Genomic DNA, 14853 nt, shown 5'->3' with positions numbered 1-14853 from the left:
CTCTCACCAAAAGCGACGAGGCTTGACTGCGGCCTATGATCTTTCTGCCTGAGTCTTCTTGTCCCTTTTGTCCCTTGTCCCTTGCTCCTGCTGCAGGCTGACGATCCAACCCCGTCCAGCAATCCAACAATCCATTTCTCTCCAGTCGTCGGATCTGTCTTACTATTCGTTCCTCTTCCTTAGTCTCATCCTCTTCCACCTCCTCTCAACCTCCACCGCCTTTTGTGAGACCCTCGTTGCCATCATGTCGGTATGTCCTCGTTGAATGCATATCCTCTGCATTCGCCATTTATGTACTGCCACTCACTAACCCGTTACGTCCATCAAACATCCTTCGAGTCCATCTCATCCTCCACACCTCTCTCCACTTTGCCTCAAACACGCTCCCTAGACTTCAATCTGTAACTAATTCCTGCAAAACACAACCGCCATGCCCCTCGGCTGTGTTAGTCCCCAGTTTTCATCCTGTCATACTGTTCTGTGTGCCTGCCCATGCTGCCCTGCGAAAACACTCATCCTCAGTAGTAGTCTTTGATCTACGTCTTCACCACCCCAGACCCTCAACATGTCCATCCCTTTTCTAATCCTCTAGCTCTAGTTCTCTTCCATCACTGCCGTGACAGCCCTATTCTGTCTTCTGACATGAACCTGGTCCGGTCCAATATCATCAGCCGTACCACTTGATCCTCTGTTTGCCGCTCACCTGTCCCTCTCACGCCCCTCTCCGGCACTGAATCTCCTCTTCTACCGCCTTCCTATACCTTGCTCCACTTCACAGCGTGGGCCAAGAAGACGTGCGTCTGTCGCTTGCGTTGCCTCTTCGTTGGTTCGAGTACCCTCGACGTGCGAGCCCACTGTTCGACGTGGCTTGTCCGGCTCTACTCCCAACGCCGATCTGATTACCTCGATCCGGCCTCATACTTCTCCTCCGCTACCCAAACATCCTACGACCCTTTTCAACCAACCCACCTAAGGCTTGAGTCAGACTCGCTGCAAAACCTAGACTACCTCCGACAGGAACGAAGAGTGCTCCCTTGACTCTTCAAGACTACAAACTTCCCTTGGGCAACCTAGGACCATTGCTCTCGCATACGCAACCTGTCTACAGAGACTCTCGTCCTCCTTCCGGACCCCCGCTCCGTCCGAGAGGCCTAAGGCTCGGCCCGTCACTTCCTGGCCATGAGTACATGTTCACCCACACTGCTTGTGGCGCGAAGGACTTGAGAAAACCATGCAGTGGCCGCCGTCCCCTCTGGTAGAGGACGAAGATGTCTCTCTTGCCAAAGAATGTATCGCCCGTGTCCCTCTCGAGTCGCTCAAGACCGACAATCAAGGTGCACATAGCCGGGGTCCCGTCGACCAATATCCCATAATCCTCGACAATGTTGGTCCTGAACCTTCTCTTCAATCACAGCCCCCTGCTGCACAGAAACCATGCGAGCTGACCCCAGATAACTCCTCAATTGATGAGCAACAAGAACCAAAATCCCCCTCCAGCGCCAACACCGAGAGGAGATTTGTCTTCATCCCTTCCAACAGCAGCGAGCCCAAAGGGGACAATGCTCGCCAGACAGACTCTTCCAACAAGACAAAGGACAGGCAGACTTTATCACCGCCGATAATTCACCGCTCAAAGTCTACCACCCAACTCAAGGACCAAGATTCCCCCAGGGGCAGGCCACATGTCTCCCGTATTCACACCGATGTTGGGACAGAACCAGGTGAACGACGTCAACATGACCTTCGTGCTCCATCGCCCTATGCTCATACATACATATCATCGCGGACGAGCACTCGAGATAACTTGTTATCTCCTATGGATGCTCATCATGTGAAGCGGCCTGTTTCGGTCCATCCCCGGTCCAAGGGCCAATTGCATGATAGCAGTGATTCTGACCACAAGCCAAGGTCAAAGAGACACCATGAGAGGAGCCGCAGCCGAGCTCCTCGTTACAGTCCCTCTCAGGCCCACCGTACAGAACCCCAGAGTTCTACCTCACAGCGATCAAGGTCCATTCGACGCCGAAGTCCAGATTCAAAAGCAGCTCGTGATGACCGCCGCTATCGGAGTCGTGGTCCAGCAGAGGGGGGTGTCGGCCACTACATTTATACAGACCCAGAGGGCATCACTCCGCCCCAAACCCCCAAGCCACCAAATGACTCTGCGAGGTCATCCACCCTAGATACAGGCTTCGTAGCTGGGCCGCCAGCCACCAAGTCTAATAAACGTGGTGTCTTAGACTCACCTTATACATCTTCTGCCGAAGAAAGCCAGGGCCGACAATACGGCACAGGTGATGAGAAGAGATCTGCTCATCGGGCGCGCTCCCGCCGTGGCTCCCGTCTCTACCGGGACAGAGACTCCGAACTACGGTCCTTGTACGGCCACGAGCAAGCCCCTCAAGACAAGGTGGAGAGAAAAAGGCTCAGCAAAGACTACGACTTGTCAGAGCCAGCCCTACGGGGAGAAAGTATCCGCAGCCAGGGGTCGTCCCACAGGTCGTCAAAGGATGCCAAAGATTTCGAAGACGTTTTTGTGAAAGCAATGGCGGCTAACGACAAAAAGCGAACCAGCAACATCCAATCTCGTCCAGCCTCACCATTGAGCTCGGCCCCACAAAGTCCCCCTCACACTCCACGAGGCGAAAGCTCAGCTCGAGACTACTTTGAACCTCCGTCTTCTTCGAAAGCACCTGCACATACCTCGAGGCCTAACTCGGCTGAAGACGCACGCTACAAGGATTTCAAGACCAATGCAACCCTGCTTGGAGTGGCCACTCTGGGTGCATCGATAGCGTCAAAGATTATCCCCAGCCTGTCACGCTCAAACACCAACAACTCGCTCGAGTCTCCCAGCTCGTCCAGCAACAATCGATCAAGGAAGAGTTCCCCAATACTGGTGGACGGAGCATTGCCATCGCCTCCAGCCTCGGCACCCGTGACGCGTCACAATTCATATGCTTCTCGAGATGACAATATAATCTCGCGCAGCACGACCCATATGAGTCACGATGAACGTGGGCTGCCCAGCAATGTTGTGCAATCACCCGTCCAAATTGATGTCCCACGTTCTGCGTCAAGGGCAGCATCATATTCCTACTCTCCTGACCAGCATAGGCCGCCTGCACCATTCCGAGCACAGTCTAGCAATCTGGCGACGAATCAGCCGACAATGTATGTCTACCCTCAGCCGCCACAGCCCACAACACCGGCATTTTTCTACCATGAAGATATGGGAAAGGCTGTCGCTCGACTGCCACCCTGCTCTCGACCCAAACCTGTTGCAGGCTATCACGACTGGTACACCATTCGCGAATTAGGCAATGTGCAATTCTGTCCAGCCTGCACCAAGCTTTTGGGGGCTTCTCCATTTCGGAGTTACTTGGTTCCACGATTCTCACAGGATCCTGGAGCCGTGGGTTGTAGCATGGGTCAAATATGGTTCCGAATTGGATGGGTGCAGACGACGAGACAACCGAGGCAAGACTTCAAGTTGCTCCGAAGACTCTGTGCCGAGCCACCTCCATCCACTATGAAGTGCATGGGATCCCGAACTGACATCAGAAGATGGTACCACTTGACCGATCCGAGGTCCAAGCGACCTGTGGAGGGATTCGATGTCTGCTCCTCGTGTGTGAGGAATCTTGACATGATCTTTCCCCAATTATTGGAATGCAAGCTGTTTGACCGGCCTACCAACACGCTCTCCAAAGAGAAAGTGTGTACCCTGAATACCAGCAGTCGACATTTCCTAGACATTATTACAGACTTGGACAGGTTGGCTATCCGTCAGCAGAAAGGCTATCTCCAAGATAAAGACGTGGAAGGATTCGTGGACCACGTCCGGGGATACTGTCGCTACCGAGAGTGTAGACGCGATACGATGCTAGACACGCTCATGTGGCACCATATTCACGATCTCCCAGAGCTGACCATTTGCGAAGATTGCTACATGGACTTCGTGTGGCCACTAGTGAATCGACCGATAGCGCGGGAAGTCAGCAAATCTCTGACGCCAGTGCCCGCACGTCGTCGGAACCAAATGATTCGAGGAATCAGCTGTCAACTCTACAGCCCACGAATGCGGGCAATCTTCTTGAACACCGTTAACCGCAACGACTTTGAAACCTTGAAGGCTGCGGCGATCCAGAGATTCGAGATGGAGCATCGGTGTCAAGAGATGCATCGGCGGCTGGAGGAGGAAATGAAACTGGGAATAGACAGAAGCACGGAGATTGAAGACAACATTAAACGCTGGCAGGCAATCGAATGATGATGAAGCAATGAGCTACGATTGATGATAGGTTTAATGTCTCAGGTTGGGGACATGCGGAATCAGATTGACCGAGATTACAAAAGTGAAAATCGGACTTTGACTGGAACGATACCCATATTTGAATATAATTATTCCAAAAACTAGGATCTTCGCAATGGGACCGATCGACCTCTAAGTCTTTGACTGTTCCTTGTAGATAACCATGAAGACGAATAAAAAGGGGAACGGTGGGGAAGGGATATCAGAAGCTCGGGAATGGCAAATCAATCTTCCGGCTCGGCATACCTTCCTCGGGAGGTGGGGATGGGCTTGAGCTGCGGCCTGCTTTGACCATATCCATCTCCGACTTGATACGGGCAGCTCATTGTCGTCGACCATTATCAACGTCCCTCGTCGCCACTCCTGTTTAGAGTTCCTCAAAGACCTGTGATTCCACGGTTTGCTCTGTGCGAGTTCTCGTCATGAGCCTCATCTACCCCGCAGGCGGTGCGACCGCCGCCCTGGGTGTTGTTGGTCTCTGTAAGTCCATCCCATGTTCAACCCCGAGTTCGTCGAACCTTGCTTACGATGGCCCTCTAGACATGCTCTTCAATGGCGAAGGCGAGAAATTCAATGTACGTCACACTCGATCTCATCTCGAATGAGGGTCTTTGGTAGGGGCTAATTTCGCAACTAGGTGGGACAATTTCTCGAATCAGTCTCCCCGTACGCTTGGGCAGATATTGGAATTGGCTTGTGTATAGGTCTGTCGGTGGTTGGGGCTGCATGGTGAGTTTGCATTTATGGAGCTGAGTTATACCCATTAGAAGCAGCAGCACTGACATGACGGAATCTGTCGTAGGGGTATCTTCATCACCGGAACCTCGATTCTCGGCGGAGGTGTCAAAGCGCCTCGGATTCGAACCAAGAACTTGATCTCCATCATCTTCTGCGAAGTCGTCGCCATCTACGGAGTTATAATGTCGATTGTCTTTGCCTCAAAACTCGCCATGGTCCCTGAAGAGAAGCTATACTCGGGAGCCAACTACTACACAGGCTATGCTTTGTTTTGGGGGGGCCTCACGGTTGGCATGTGCAACTTGATCTGTGGTGTCAGTGTCGGCATCAACGGAAGCAGTGCTGCCCTTGCAGATGCGGCAGACGCGAGCATGTTCGTCAAGGTGCTGGTGATCGAAATCTTCTCCAGTGTCTTGGGTCTGTTTGGTCTCATCATTGGATTGCTAGTCACCGCCAAAGCCGAGGAGTTTCAATAAGCGGGGTTGATGGGTTTTCAACACCCATGGACAGGCTTTTGTCAATCGATTTATAAATCAGTCTGTGAAGAACAGACCTGTGACTGGACCTACGCTGCCGTGAAAAGTATTGGGCAATAGGTCCAAACTATGGAGGTCAGGTATTGGGGCTGCCTCTGAAATGGCGTCGAAATTGGGAGAAGGATGCTGGCAAGGCATATCAGAGGAAATGACGACTTGTTGATTATAGACGTCTATGTATATTTATACTCTTTTACTGGAGAGCCTACTTAGACGGAACTGAGGCATGGCGAATGGAATGAGCTGGTCAATCACCGTGGTGGAATAAATACTGAGTGAGATGCCGTCGAGATAAGGTACTGGGCAGCACATAGTGAGCTGATCAGCAATTCTTAGAGATCTCATTGGGGATCAAGATAGGCAATGAGTTGTGAAATTGACTTAAATCAGCTAGTTCAGGATAGTGGCAACATTCATGCGTGTTATCTGAGGCAAGTGCTTGACTAGCCGAGTTAGCTGCCTAAAAGTATCGGATAACAAGTAGAAGTCCAAAACAATGACATACGTCACTGACACCTGCACCAACCATACATTAAACTGCAATTCATCCAACCACTACATGTCCTCAACTGAACACATGTCCCGACATCCCACTTAGGCAGCAGTAATTGGATGATGGCTTCCATCTTCGACTTTGCCTTACGGTTTGCTCTAACACCTTTTCCTTGAATTTTCTGTGTCGAGTTGTGCAAGACACAAATGCACATCAGATAGATTTCCTTCAATGCCTCACTAATTTCTTTCCCCAAGTCATTGCGTCCACTTGTCGATATCAACGGGAGTTGGCCTTGTTTTGGTCCACTAGTCATCGCCTTGCCTGGACAGCACCAACGGATCGTGTGCAACAAGAATGCCTGAGGTTGCACCTCAACATACCTATGGCCCGACTTGTGCCTTGCATGTTGACTCGGACTCGACGGAAGCCGACAATGCTTCGCCAACCAAAGTAAAGGCACAATTCTTCTATACATCCTCACTCCCAATTGACGACCCTCTTTCTCCTCTACCACCCATCTCCGCAGGGAAGGCCTCCGACCTGCCCCCGCAGCCCTTCTCACTCAGAGACAATGCAGCCTTGGAAGAAGCATGGCAAGTATATCACAAGGGCATGCGGGGCAAGAAGGGGGATTCAAAAGCGCACAACTTACGGGGTGTCTACTCGTTCCCAACCTTCAGAGATGCTAGTAGCTCGTCTGGTCTTCGGACACCGGCTTCCCTCTCCCCTCCAAGATCCAGTCCTCAATCCGGCGTGCCCAGCACATCTACAACGCAGCAAGGGCGCCCAGAAAGAGATGCACATGTCATGTTGGATGGAACAGATCAAAACCATGCAGAGGCATCGGGACCAGTTGATGAGCAAGAACTACGACAAAACGAACAAAACATGGACCGGGTGCCCAAAAGCGCCAGACGTTTCTCGTCCTTGCGCCGCATGTCCAGGGAGCGGAAATTACGGCGCAAGTCATCTTCTCAGTCTTCAAAGTTGGACTCTGTGCCGCAAGCTGTGCCGCAGAAGCTCTCGGGGGTCGATTCAGATATCAGTGGTCGACCTTTTGCTCGAGCACCCAGCGGGCGAAACATACATTCCACTTTTGCCAACCGAATGGACGATGTCACATTCTCTTCGAGCGAGTCTGACGACAATGCTACCTACCACAGACCTCTAAAAGAACCTCACCGCTCCCGTAGCAAGGGTCGCCGGTCTCGAAAGCAGGGCTCCAATCCATCGAAGAAGAGCTTTGTGCCTGTGGGGATATCTAGACTTCATTTGGTCGAGATTCCGGATCTGGTGATGAAGCCTATATACTGGTCGCCTATCAACGATACGTCCACTGTGATGCGGGCCACGTGGTTTTACAAAGATACCATGTCACCTATACCAGTAGACGTGGCCAACCGCCTAGAGATCGGGTACGAGTATATGATGCCATATGCCGATCACTACCAAGAAGAATTACAAGCTTGTATCGACAACGGTGCTGATGCGGAGATGAAAGTGGTTCACAAGTTATGGCCAGCAGACATCAAAGTCAGCAGACCTACAACCGCTATAGATTTGAAGCCCGAGACAGGTGATGTTTCTCGAGCTTTTGATGATTCCTCGTCCTCGCAGGGACCAAAAAACACCGAGAACATGGCAGAAGACGTCAGGAAAGTCCCAGCCAAACGGCTTTTCGCGAGCTACAGCGTTGTCTACGTCGATGCACACAATGCTCAAATCCTCCGACCCAGCTTGTTGCCTTCCTCAAAACAAAACCGCCGTCCTCTCAACTCCATTCGCAAAGGTCGACAGATTGGGATTGCTGTAGTGCGCGGCTTTGACCGTCAGGCGTGGCTGAAGTTGCACCCGAATCCAAAGTTGAATGAAACGGCAGCACATGCCAAGGTAGGTGCATATATGTCACAGTCGGGTGATGCCACTACGAAAAACAGGCGAGCTTCCTGTGGCGCGTGCGAACGGGAATCAAAGACCCCACAAGTGTCCGATCTGGTCCTGGTTATCCATGGGATTGGACAGAAGCTTTCAGAGAGAGTGGACAGTTTTCACTTTACACACGCCATCAATGGACTACGTCGTGAGTTCAATGTAGAATTGTCGAACGAGACAGTCAAGGGCAACCTGAAGGATCAATCAGGAGTCATGGTGCTTCCTGTCAACTGGCGTCTGACTGTCTCCTTTGACGATGAGACCAAAGTATCAGAGAATTCGACGGACAACAAATACTCTCTGAAGGACATCACGCCAGACACACTGCAGGGTGTTCGATCCTTGATCAGCGACGTGATGCTCGATATTCCATATTACTTATCGCACCACAAAGAGAAAATGATCTCCGCCGTGATTCGCGAGGCCAACCGGGTGTACAGACTCTGGTGTCGAAACAACCCAGGCTTTGAGACCAAGGGGCGAGTGCATCTGATTGCGCATTCTCTCGGATCGGTGATGGCGATGGAGATCCTTAGTCGACAACCAACTCGACTTGGTAAGGAACTTACTTTTGATGCTCACAAGCCGAGTGAGAAGATGTTCGAGTTCGACACGACCAACCTTTTCAGCTGTGGGAGCCCTTCTGGATTCTTCCTTCTTTTGCACAATGCTAGCCTCGTCCCTCGTCGAGGACGGCGCAAACCTGGGATGGAAACTGAAGATCGACAGCCTGGGATTGCTTCAGAGGCTCAGTACGGGTGTCTGGCGGTCGACAACATATACAACATATGCCATCGGAACGATCCAATATCATATCTACAGAATGCAGCAGTAGATCAACTCTATGCCGCCACTCTCCAACCTGCCACTATACCCAGTGTCGAGATGGGCTTCATGACGCGAGTGGGCAATACATTACGTTGGGCAACCAGCTCGAAATCCGACCCCTATGCCGCGACGGGGTCGAACTCGAGTCGTCCTAACCTAACGCAAATGCCATCTACTGTGGAAATGGAGACACATGACTTTACACGTGAAGAGATTGCAGAAAAGAGAATGTATTTGTTGAACGAAAACGGACAGATCGACTGGTTTCTCAACACGGGCGGGCCGCTGGAGATTCAATATCTCAACATGCTGGGCGCACACAGTAGTTACTGGGTGTTGAAGGACTTTGTCAGGTTTCTGGTGGTGGAGATTGGGAGGACGCCGGGAAAGGCCAACACCGTTGAAGTATTGCGGGCTAAGAAGAGGAGGGAGTTCAAGAGAGCAAGTATTACATGAACAGGTAACTGTGTATGGGTCTGGAGTTTGGGAAACGGTTGTGAGATAGAAGTGTTCTTTATTTGTATTGTTTGCGTTCAAGCGATGAGTACACATACATAGTTAGCTTTTTGCCATGATGTAAATGGCCCAGTCTAGACGACATGAAATGGTTCAGACCATCAACTATAGCGCTTTTACTACAGTTTTGATACAATCCTGGTACAATGCATCTTCTGTTGATCTTGTTCGTCGACACTTTATAGACAGCCACAGGCCCAACGCCGCAACGCCACATCGGCCAACGCAGACCTGCATGCCAGCGAACAAGGCACGAAATAGATATTTTACTGGAATTAAACTGCTTGTGATGATCTAAATTCACTCATATGAGACCAAGACCAGACTTAGACCTAGACTCAGTCAGACTCAGCCTCAGAGCCAAGATAATGGACGTTGTTCAAAGACTTCCAAAGTAGGACTGCATTCATTAATCCCGGAAAAAGCGAAGTCGAGATGAACGGAAAGTACTGACATGTCCGCCACAGAACTCTAGGCAGTCGGGTCGTGCAAGTCACGGCCGGCCCTCAAAACCATGTACTCGATATTCATGAAGCTGTGTTTGACGACTCTGGCTCACCCTCCTTCCGTGACCAGATCTTGCCCTACTGGCTGAAAGGGCAGTCTCTGGCGAGAGCAGCAATCGACTGGAAAGAGTATGAAGTCGAGACTGTTCGTCGAGTCCTGACCTGGCTCTATATTTGCGATTATCCCAGTCCTGATCCTGTGCGCCGAGATGTTGAACCTCAACCCGAGTCGATCCTCGAGACAGGTCATGCTCTTGACTCGAGAAATGGCGGTCAACTTGTACAAGAGAGAGATGAACATCCTGACGAGATGGTATCTTGGCCCGAGCCGAATGACGAGCCTCCTGCCTCTGAAAAAGTTGAGTCACACTATTCGCAGCTTGATATTCCTGAAGAGGCGCCCCCTGCGGAAGACTATCCCGCAGAGGAGCCTGCTGCGTATGAAATTGCTGAAGTGCAGCCTTCGGATGAGGGCCCGCTTGAGGAAGCACCAGTAGAAGTGGAATGGAGCACACGTCCGGTGGAACCAGAAGAGAGAATCCACCGACCACTGACTCCATTGGGCGAGTGCGTCAAGATTGGTCCATTCAAGACAACGAACAAAACAGCGATAGGGGACTTTCAGGAGCGAGACTTTCCACACCACTCCTTCTCATATAGGGAAGTACTGCTTGCGCACGCCAAAGTGTACCAGTTTGGCAAGAACTATGGTCTCGCGCAATTGCAGGAACTGGCTCTTCAGCGGATGCTGGCCACGCTGAGAAAACTCGACTGCTCGGTCAAGCACGCCGAAGAGGAGCTTACCGAACTGGTTCAATTTGTCTATGAGACCATTTCTGGCGACGAAGACGGACAAGAGCCAATGAGGAAGCTGGTGTCTCAGTTTGTCGCGTTGAATTTCACCTCGTTGTTGCATGGCAGCTTCGAGGGGCTGCTTGCTCGCGGAGGGGAGTTCGGTCTGGATTTGGCAAGGAAGTTGCGTCAACGCCTGCTTGAGCATGAAGTTCCAGCTGCTCCAGCAGAGAACCACACCAACCATCCTACCGAGCTCGAGACTCTAAAGGAAGAGCCCTCGGATCCATTCACATTGGGCGGTAGTTCCACCCGGGCACGTCGTAGAAAGAAGACCAATTTCGGTTCCTGGTGATGCTGGATCTGATATCTGACGTCAGTCTTTTGCTTCCGAACACGGGAAACAATCATGTAGCGTGAATCACTTTGTGCCCTCCTATTCAATTCATATGATCGACGAAGGATAGTATCAAATGGTGATCATTGCCGACATCTGGTCTCTTACATCTGCCAAAGTCGTCAGGCATCGCTTGTTCACACTGCCATATTCATGAGTCCAAGCTAGATTCTCGGCTCGCACGTCACCAGTCTAAGGCGGAGTTTGCAGTCAATTTATATCGTATGATGTATAAGGAGAGGTCCACCATCACGTGCCACAAGTAACCACGTGACAAATGTCGCAAGTCTACTCTCTGCCGTGCTACTAAACTGACCATGGGTCGAGTGTCCGGGCCTCAAGGCTCGTGGGGGAATTCCCCTGTAGCACATAAGCGAAGTTTTCTTTTTCAAGCTCCAGTATGCATGCGTAGCGACCTGACTGGCATAAAATGGGGGAGTCGGGCATGGCGGGCAAGGATAAACCAAACCCTGAGGATCAAGGATCGCCAAGAGAGGATGCGCTGCACGTGCCAAGACGCTAAGCCATTTCGGGAACCGCGCCATTGCAAATTCCGCCCAAGTTTCGGTCTCTTCCACCACGGGCCATCGACTCCTCCGTCACACCAGCATCCCAAGTATTCGTGGCTCCGGACCGTCGTGATACTCTTTTCTGGGCTCCACCAGATAATGCAAGTGTCAATATGGTCTGATGAAAAAAACCCTGTGCAGACACAAGCCTTCTTAATCTCCAGCCAATCATGCAACCAACAACTGATCTGGGGATCAGCGGCTCTGACGACAAACCGAACCACCGGTGATATCGATCTCTGATCCCATCTAAAATGTTCGACGTCGTCTGATCTCACTCCTCTCCCCTCCTCTCCATCTCGACAATCTCGACGCGGGTCCGACGCAAGTTCTCCAGACCAAGCCCATGGTCCATCCAGAGCCGCAGGTTGACTAATGGGACTGAGTGATTCTTTGGGTCTTGGAGATAACGATGGGGCACAAGAGTCTTGGGAGGGCGCGAAGCCCAGCCTTGGTAAACCACCGCTCAGCCTTGGCTCTCCTACAAATCTCTACTTCCCGCCATGGCATTTTGTCTCTCCGCTGTTGCAATTCGCCGCTGTCCGATCCTCTTGGCTTCGACCCTGTGCCCGTTGCTTGTGCCGGAGTCGATCAACTCGCTTCTCATTGCCTCGATCTCCTGTCATTGCCCAGACCTTTGGAGATAAGGGCGTTCGCCGACGAATTATCACACTGTCTTGACTCGGCCGCCGACGATACTGTCAGGCGACTGTCTATCACGATCTAATGGCTCGAACTCGCCAGCCATTATAAAATTCTTCGTTCGCCCGTCCATAGACGACTGGGTTGTACTAAGTGGCAGACCTCGTACTTCCAGCCCTCGTGCGACAATCATCTCGCCGCTTGCATCTATATACTACTAGGTCCTTTTTCGCCAAACGACTTCACCATGTTCGAAGTCGACAGAGATGCCCTGGGCATCCGCCCTCGACAGGGATTCGGTCAACGCTTGCAACGGGCTCGCAAGGCACTCACGACCAGAGATGGTCTAATTGGAACATATGATTATGCCTTCCTCTTCCGACCTAACATCCCATTTATGAAAAGGGCACGAAAACCAAGTCCCTTCTTCGGTCTCCACGATGCCTTACCTACAGTGTTGGCCCTTTTGCTCGGCTTTCAACATGCCCTTGCCATGTTGGCTGGTGTTGTCACTCCCCCGCTCATGATGTCTAGCGCCTCTGGTGTCAATCTGGACCTGGAATCCCAGCAATATCTCGTTTCCACCGCCTTGATTGTTTCGGGCATTATGTCTTCCATTCAGATCACCCGCTTCCACATCTGGAAGACCCCTTACTTTGTTGGTACTGGCATGATCTCTGTCGTGGGAACTTCGTTTGCTTTTATTCCCGTTGCAACGGTTAGTCCTTCCGGCCCAACTGCTTCCCAAAATTGCGAATTGCTCATCTTTTCCTGCAGGGTGCTTTCAATCAGATGTATGCCACAGGATTCTGCCCAACAGATGACGAGGGAAATCGTCTCGCCTGCCCTGATGGATATGGTGCCCTTCTTGGCACTTGTGCTCTGTGTGCCCTGATCGAGGTGATGATCTCCTTCTTGCCGCCTCGTGTCATTCGACGAATCTTCCCTCCAATTGTCACTGGCCCCGTTGTCATCTTGATTGGTGTCTATCTCATCCGATCAGGCTTCCGTAACTGGGGTGGTGGAAGCAACGCTTGCTACAATCAACCCGAGACAGGCTTCTTCCAATTGTGCCCCAATATCAATGCTCCAAGAGCAGCTGTGTGGGGCAGCGCCAACTTTGTCGGTAAGTCAACCTGATTCGGAAGCTTCTGATAAAGAGCTTGACTGACCAATGATGCAGGTCTTGGATTCCTTGTCTTCGTGACCATTATTTTCTGCGAGAGATTCGGGTCTCCCATCATGGTGCGTAGCCATTCTTGTCTGTGTTATCAAGGTGCTAACTCTCCATGCAGCAATCAACCAGTGTTATCCTCGGCCTCTTGGTCGGCTGTATTGTTGCCAGCGCGACTGGATACTTTGATGATACGGGTATCACCAATGCTCCTGCAGCATCGTTCATCTGGGTCAAGACGTTCAAGCTGTCCATCTACGGGCCACTCGTCCTTCCTCTGCTGATGGTGTTTGTCATTTGTGCCTGCGAGGCTATTGGCGATATCACCGCGACATCGGATGTGTCCAGGCTGGAAGTTACCGGACGCTTGTTCGAGAGTCGAGTCCAAGGTGGCATCCTGGCTGATGGTCTCAACGGCATCATCGCCCCCTTGGCTACCATCACTCCGATGGCGACATTCTCGCAAAATAACGGCGTCATTGCTCTCACGCGGTGTGCCAACCGCAAGGCTGGCTACTGCTGCTGCTTCTTCTTGATCCTGGCAGGCATCTTTGCCAAGTTCTCCGCTGCCCTGGTGGCTATTCCACCTCCTGTTCTGGGAGGTATGACTACCTTCCTCTTCGCAGCAGTCATGGCAGCAGGTTTCGCAATTTTGTGTCGCGTGCCGTTCAACCGACGAACACGTTTCATCGTCACCGCATCTATGGCGCTCGGTGTTGGCGCCACCGTGGTGCCTGGCTGGTTCAGCAATGTCTTCACCTATTCCGGAGACAATAGCGGCCTCCGCGGCTTCTATAGCGCCATCACCTTGGTTTTGGAGACTGGCTTTGCCGTCTCTGCATTGATTGGTGTCATCTTGAACCTTACCCTGCCTGAAGAGGTTGAAGAGCTCGAAGAAGAAGACCTTGCTGCTGCAGGAGCCAAGCCTCAATCTTCAAGCTCGCTTGATGAGCCACATCCAAAGGACGAGGGTTCTGACTTCACTCAGGCCAACCCACGGGCGTTGAAAGACGATGAGGAAGCCTGGACGACAGCAAGAACTGAGCCAGAAATCCACGGCAAACCCGTTGCATAAAGAAAGAGGCTATTTTGGTTCTGTTGATCTCAAGATCAACAAGATCGATCACCCTTGCCTCTTTTTGTCCACCCGTCGACCTCGCCGACCTGGTCGTTGTCTGTAGCTGCTCGCTCTTGCAAGCGAAATGATAAAGCACATGAGTCGCTTTAGTCGTTCAATATACCATGTATATGTTTACTAGTATGCCATTTATAATTTTGCCTTTACTTCTGTGAAAAGAAACTGCAAAGATAGGTCATGTTCTGCCTAAAGGTACAGCCGGTTCACTCAGTGCATGATGTCAGCAACCATCCATGAACTTTGCTGCAAGTTACACATGGCTCTTGATGAAGTA

At 51.5% G+C, this 14853-nt stretch overlaps 4 protein-coding genes across 4 annotated transcripts; all 4 read left to right on the top strand.

Annotated features, from left to right (window-relative positions):
* The first annotated feature begins 73 nt into the window (after positions 1-73).
* PV10_05069 (uncharacterized protein) lies at positions 74-4390 on the top strand. Its single transcript, XM_016369676.1, has one exon. The coding sequence runs from the start codon at positions 1232-1234 to the stop codon at positions 4271-4273; it is 3042 nt and encodes a 1013-aa protein (XP_016225464.1). The 5' UTR covers positions 74-1231; the 3' UTR covers positions 4274-4390.
* Positions 4391-4631: 241 nt separating this feature from the next.
* Positions 4632-5989, top strand: PV10_05068 (V-type ATPase, C subunit). Its single transcript, XM_016369675.1, has 4 exons — positions 4632-4795; positions 4856-4890; positions 4953-5044; positions 5118-5989. The coding sequence occupies exons 1-4, from the start codon at positions 4738-4740 to the stop codon at positions 5527-5529; spliced, it is 597 nt and encodes a 198-aa protein (XP_016225463.1). The 5' UTR covers positions 4632-4737; the 3' UTR covers positions 5530-5989.
* A 163-nt stretch (positions 5990-6152) lies between these two features.
* On the top strand, positions 6153-9457 carry PV10_05067 (uncharacterized protein). Its single transcript, XM_016369674.1, has one exon. It carries the CDS (start codon positions 6440-6442, stop codon positions 9299-9301), a length of 2862 nt encoding a protein of 953 aa, XP_016225462.1. The 5' UTR covers positions 6153-6439; the 3' UTR covers positions 9302-9457.
* A 2201-nt stretch (positions 9458-11658) lies between these two features.
* Positions 11659-14721, top strand: PV10_05066 (uncharacterized protein). The gene is made up of 4 exons (XM_016369673.1): positions 11659-12985; positions 13045-13393; positions 13451-13512; positions 13563-14721. Exons 1-4 carry the CDS (start codon positions 12515-12517, stop codon positions 14514-14516), a joined length of 1836 nt encoding a protein of 611 aa, XP_016225461.1. The 5' UTR covers positions 11659-12514; the 3' UTR covers positions 14517-14721.
* The last annotated feature ends 132 nt before the right edge of the window (positions 14722-14853 follow it).

This window comes from Exophiala mesophila (assembly GCF_000836275.1).
Source record: "Exophiala mesophila strain CBS 40295 unplaced genomic scaffold supercont1.3, whole genome shotgun sequence".
Lineage (NCBI taxonomy): Eukaryota > Fungi > Ascomycota > Eurotiomycetes > Chaetothyriales > Herpotrichiellaceae > Exophiala > Exophiala mesophila.
The sequence above is the reverse complement of the archived record's forward strand: the minus strand, read 5'-3'. Positions and strand labels throughout refer to the sequence as shown.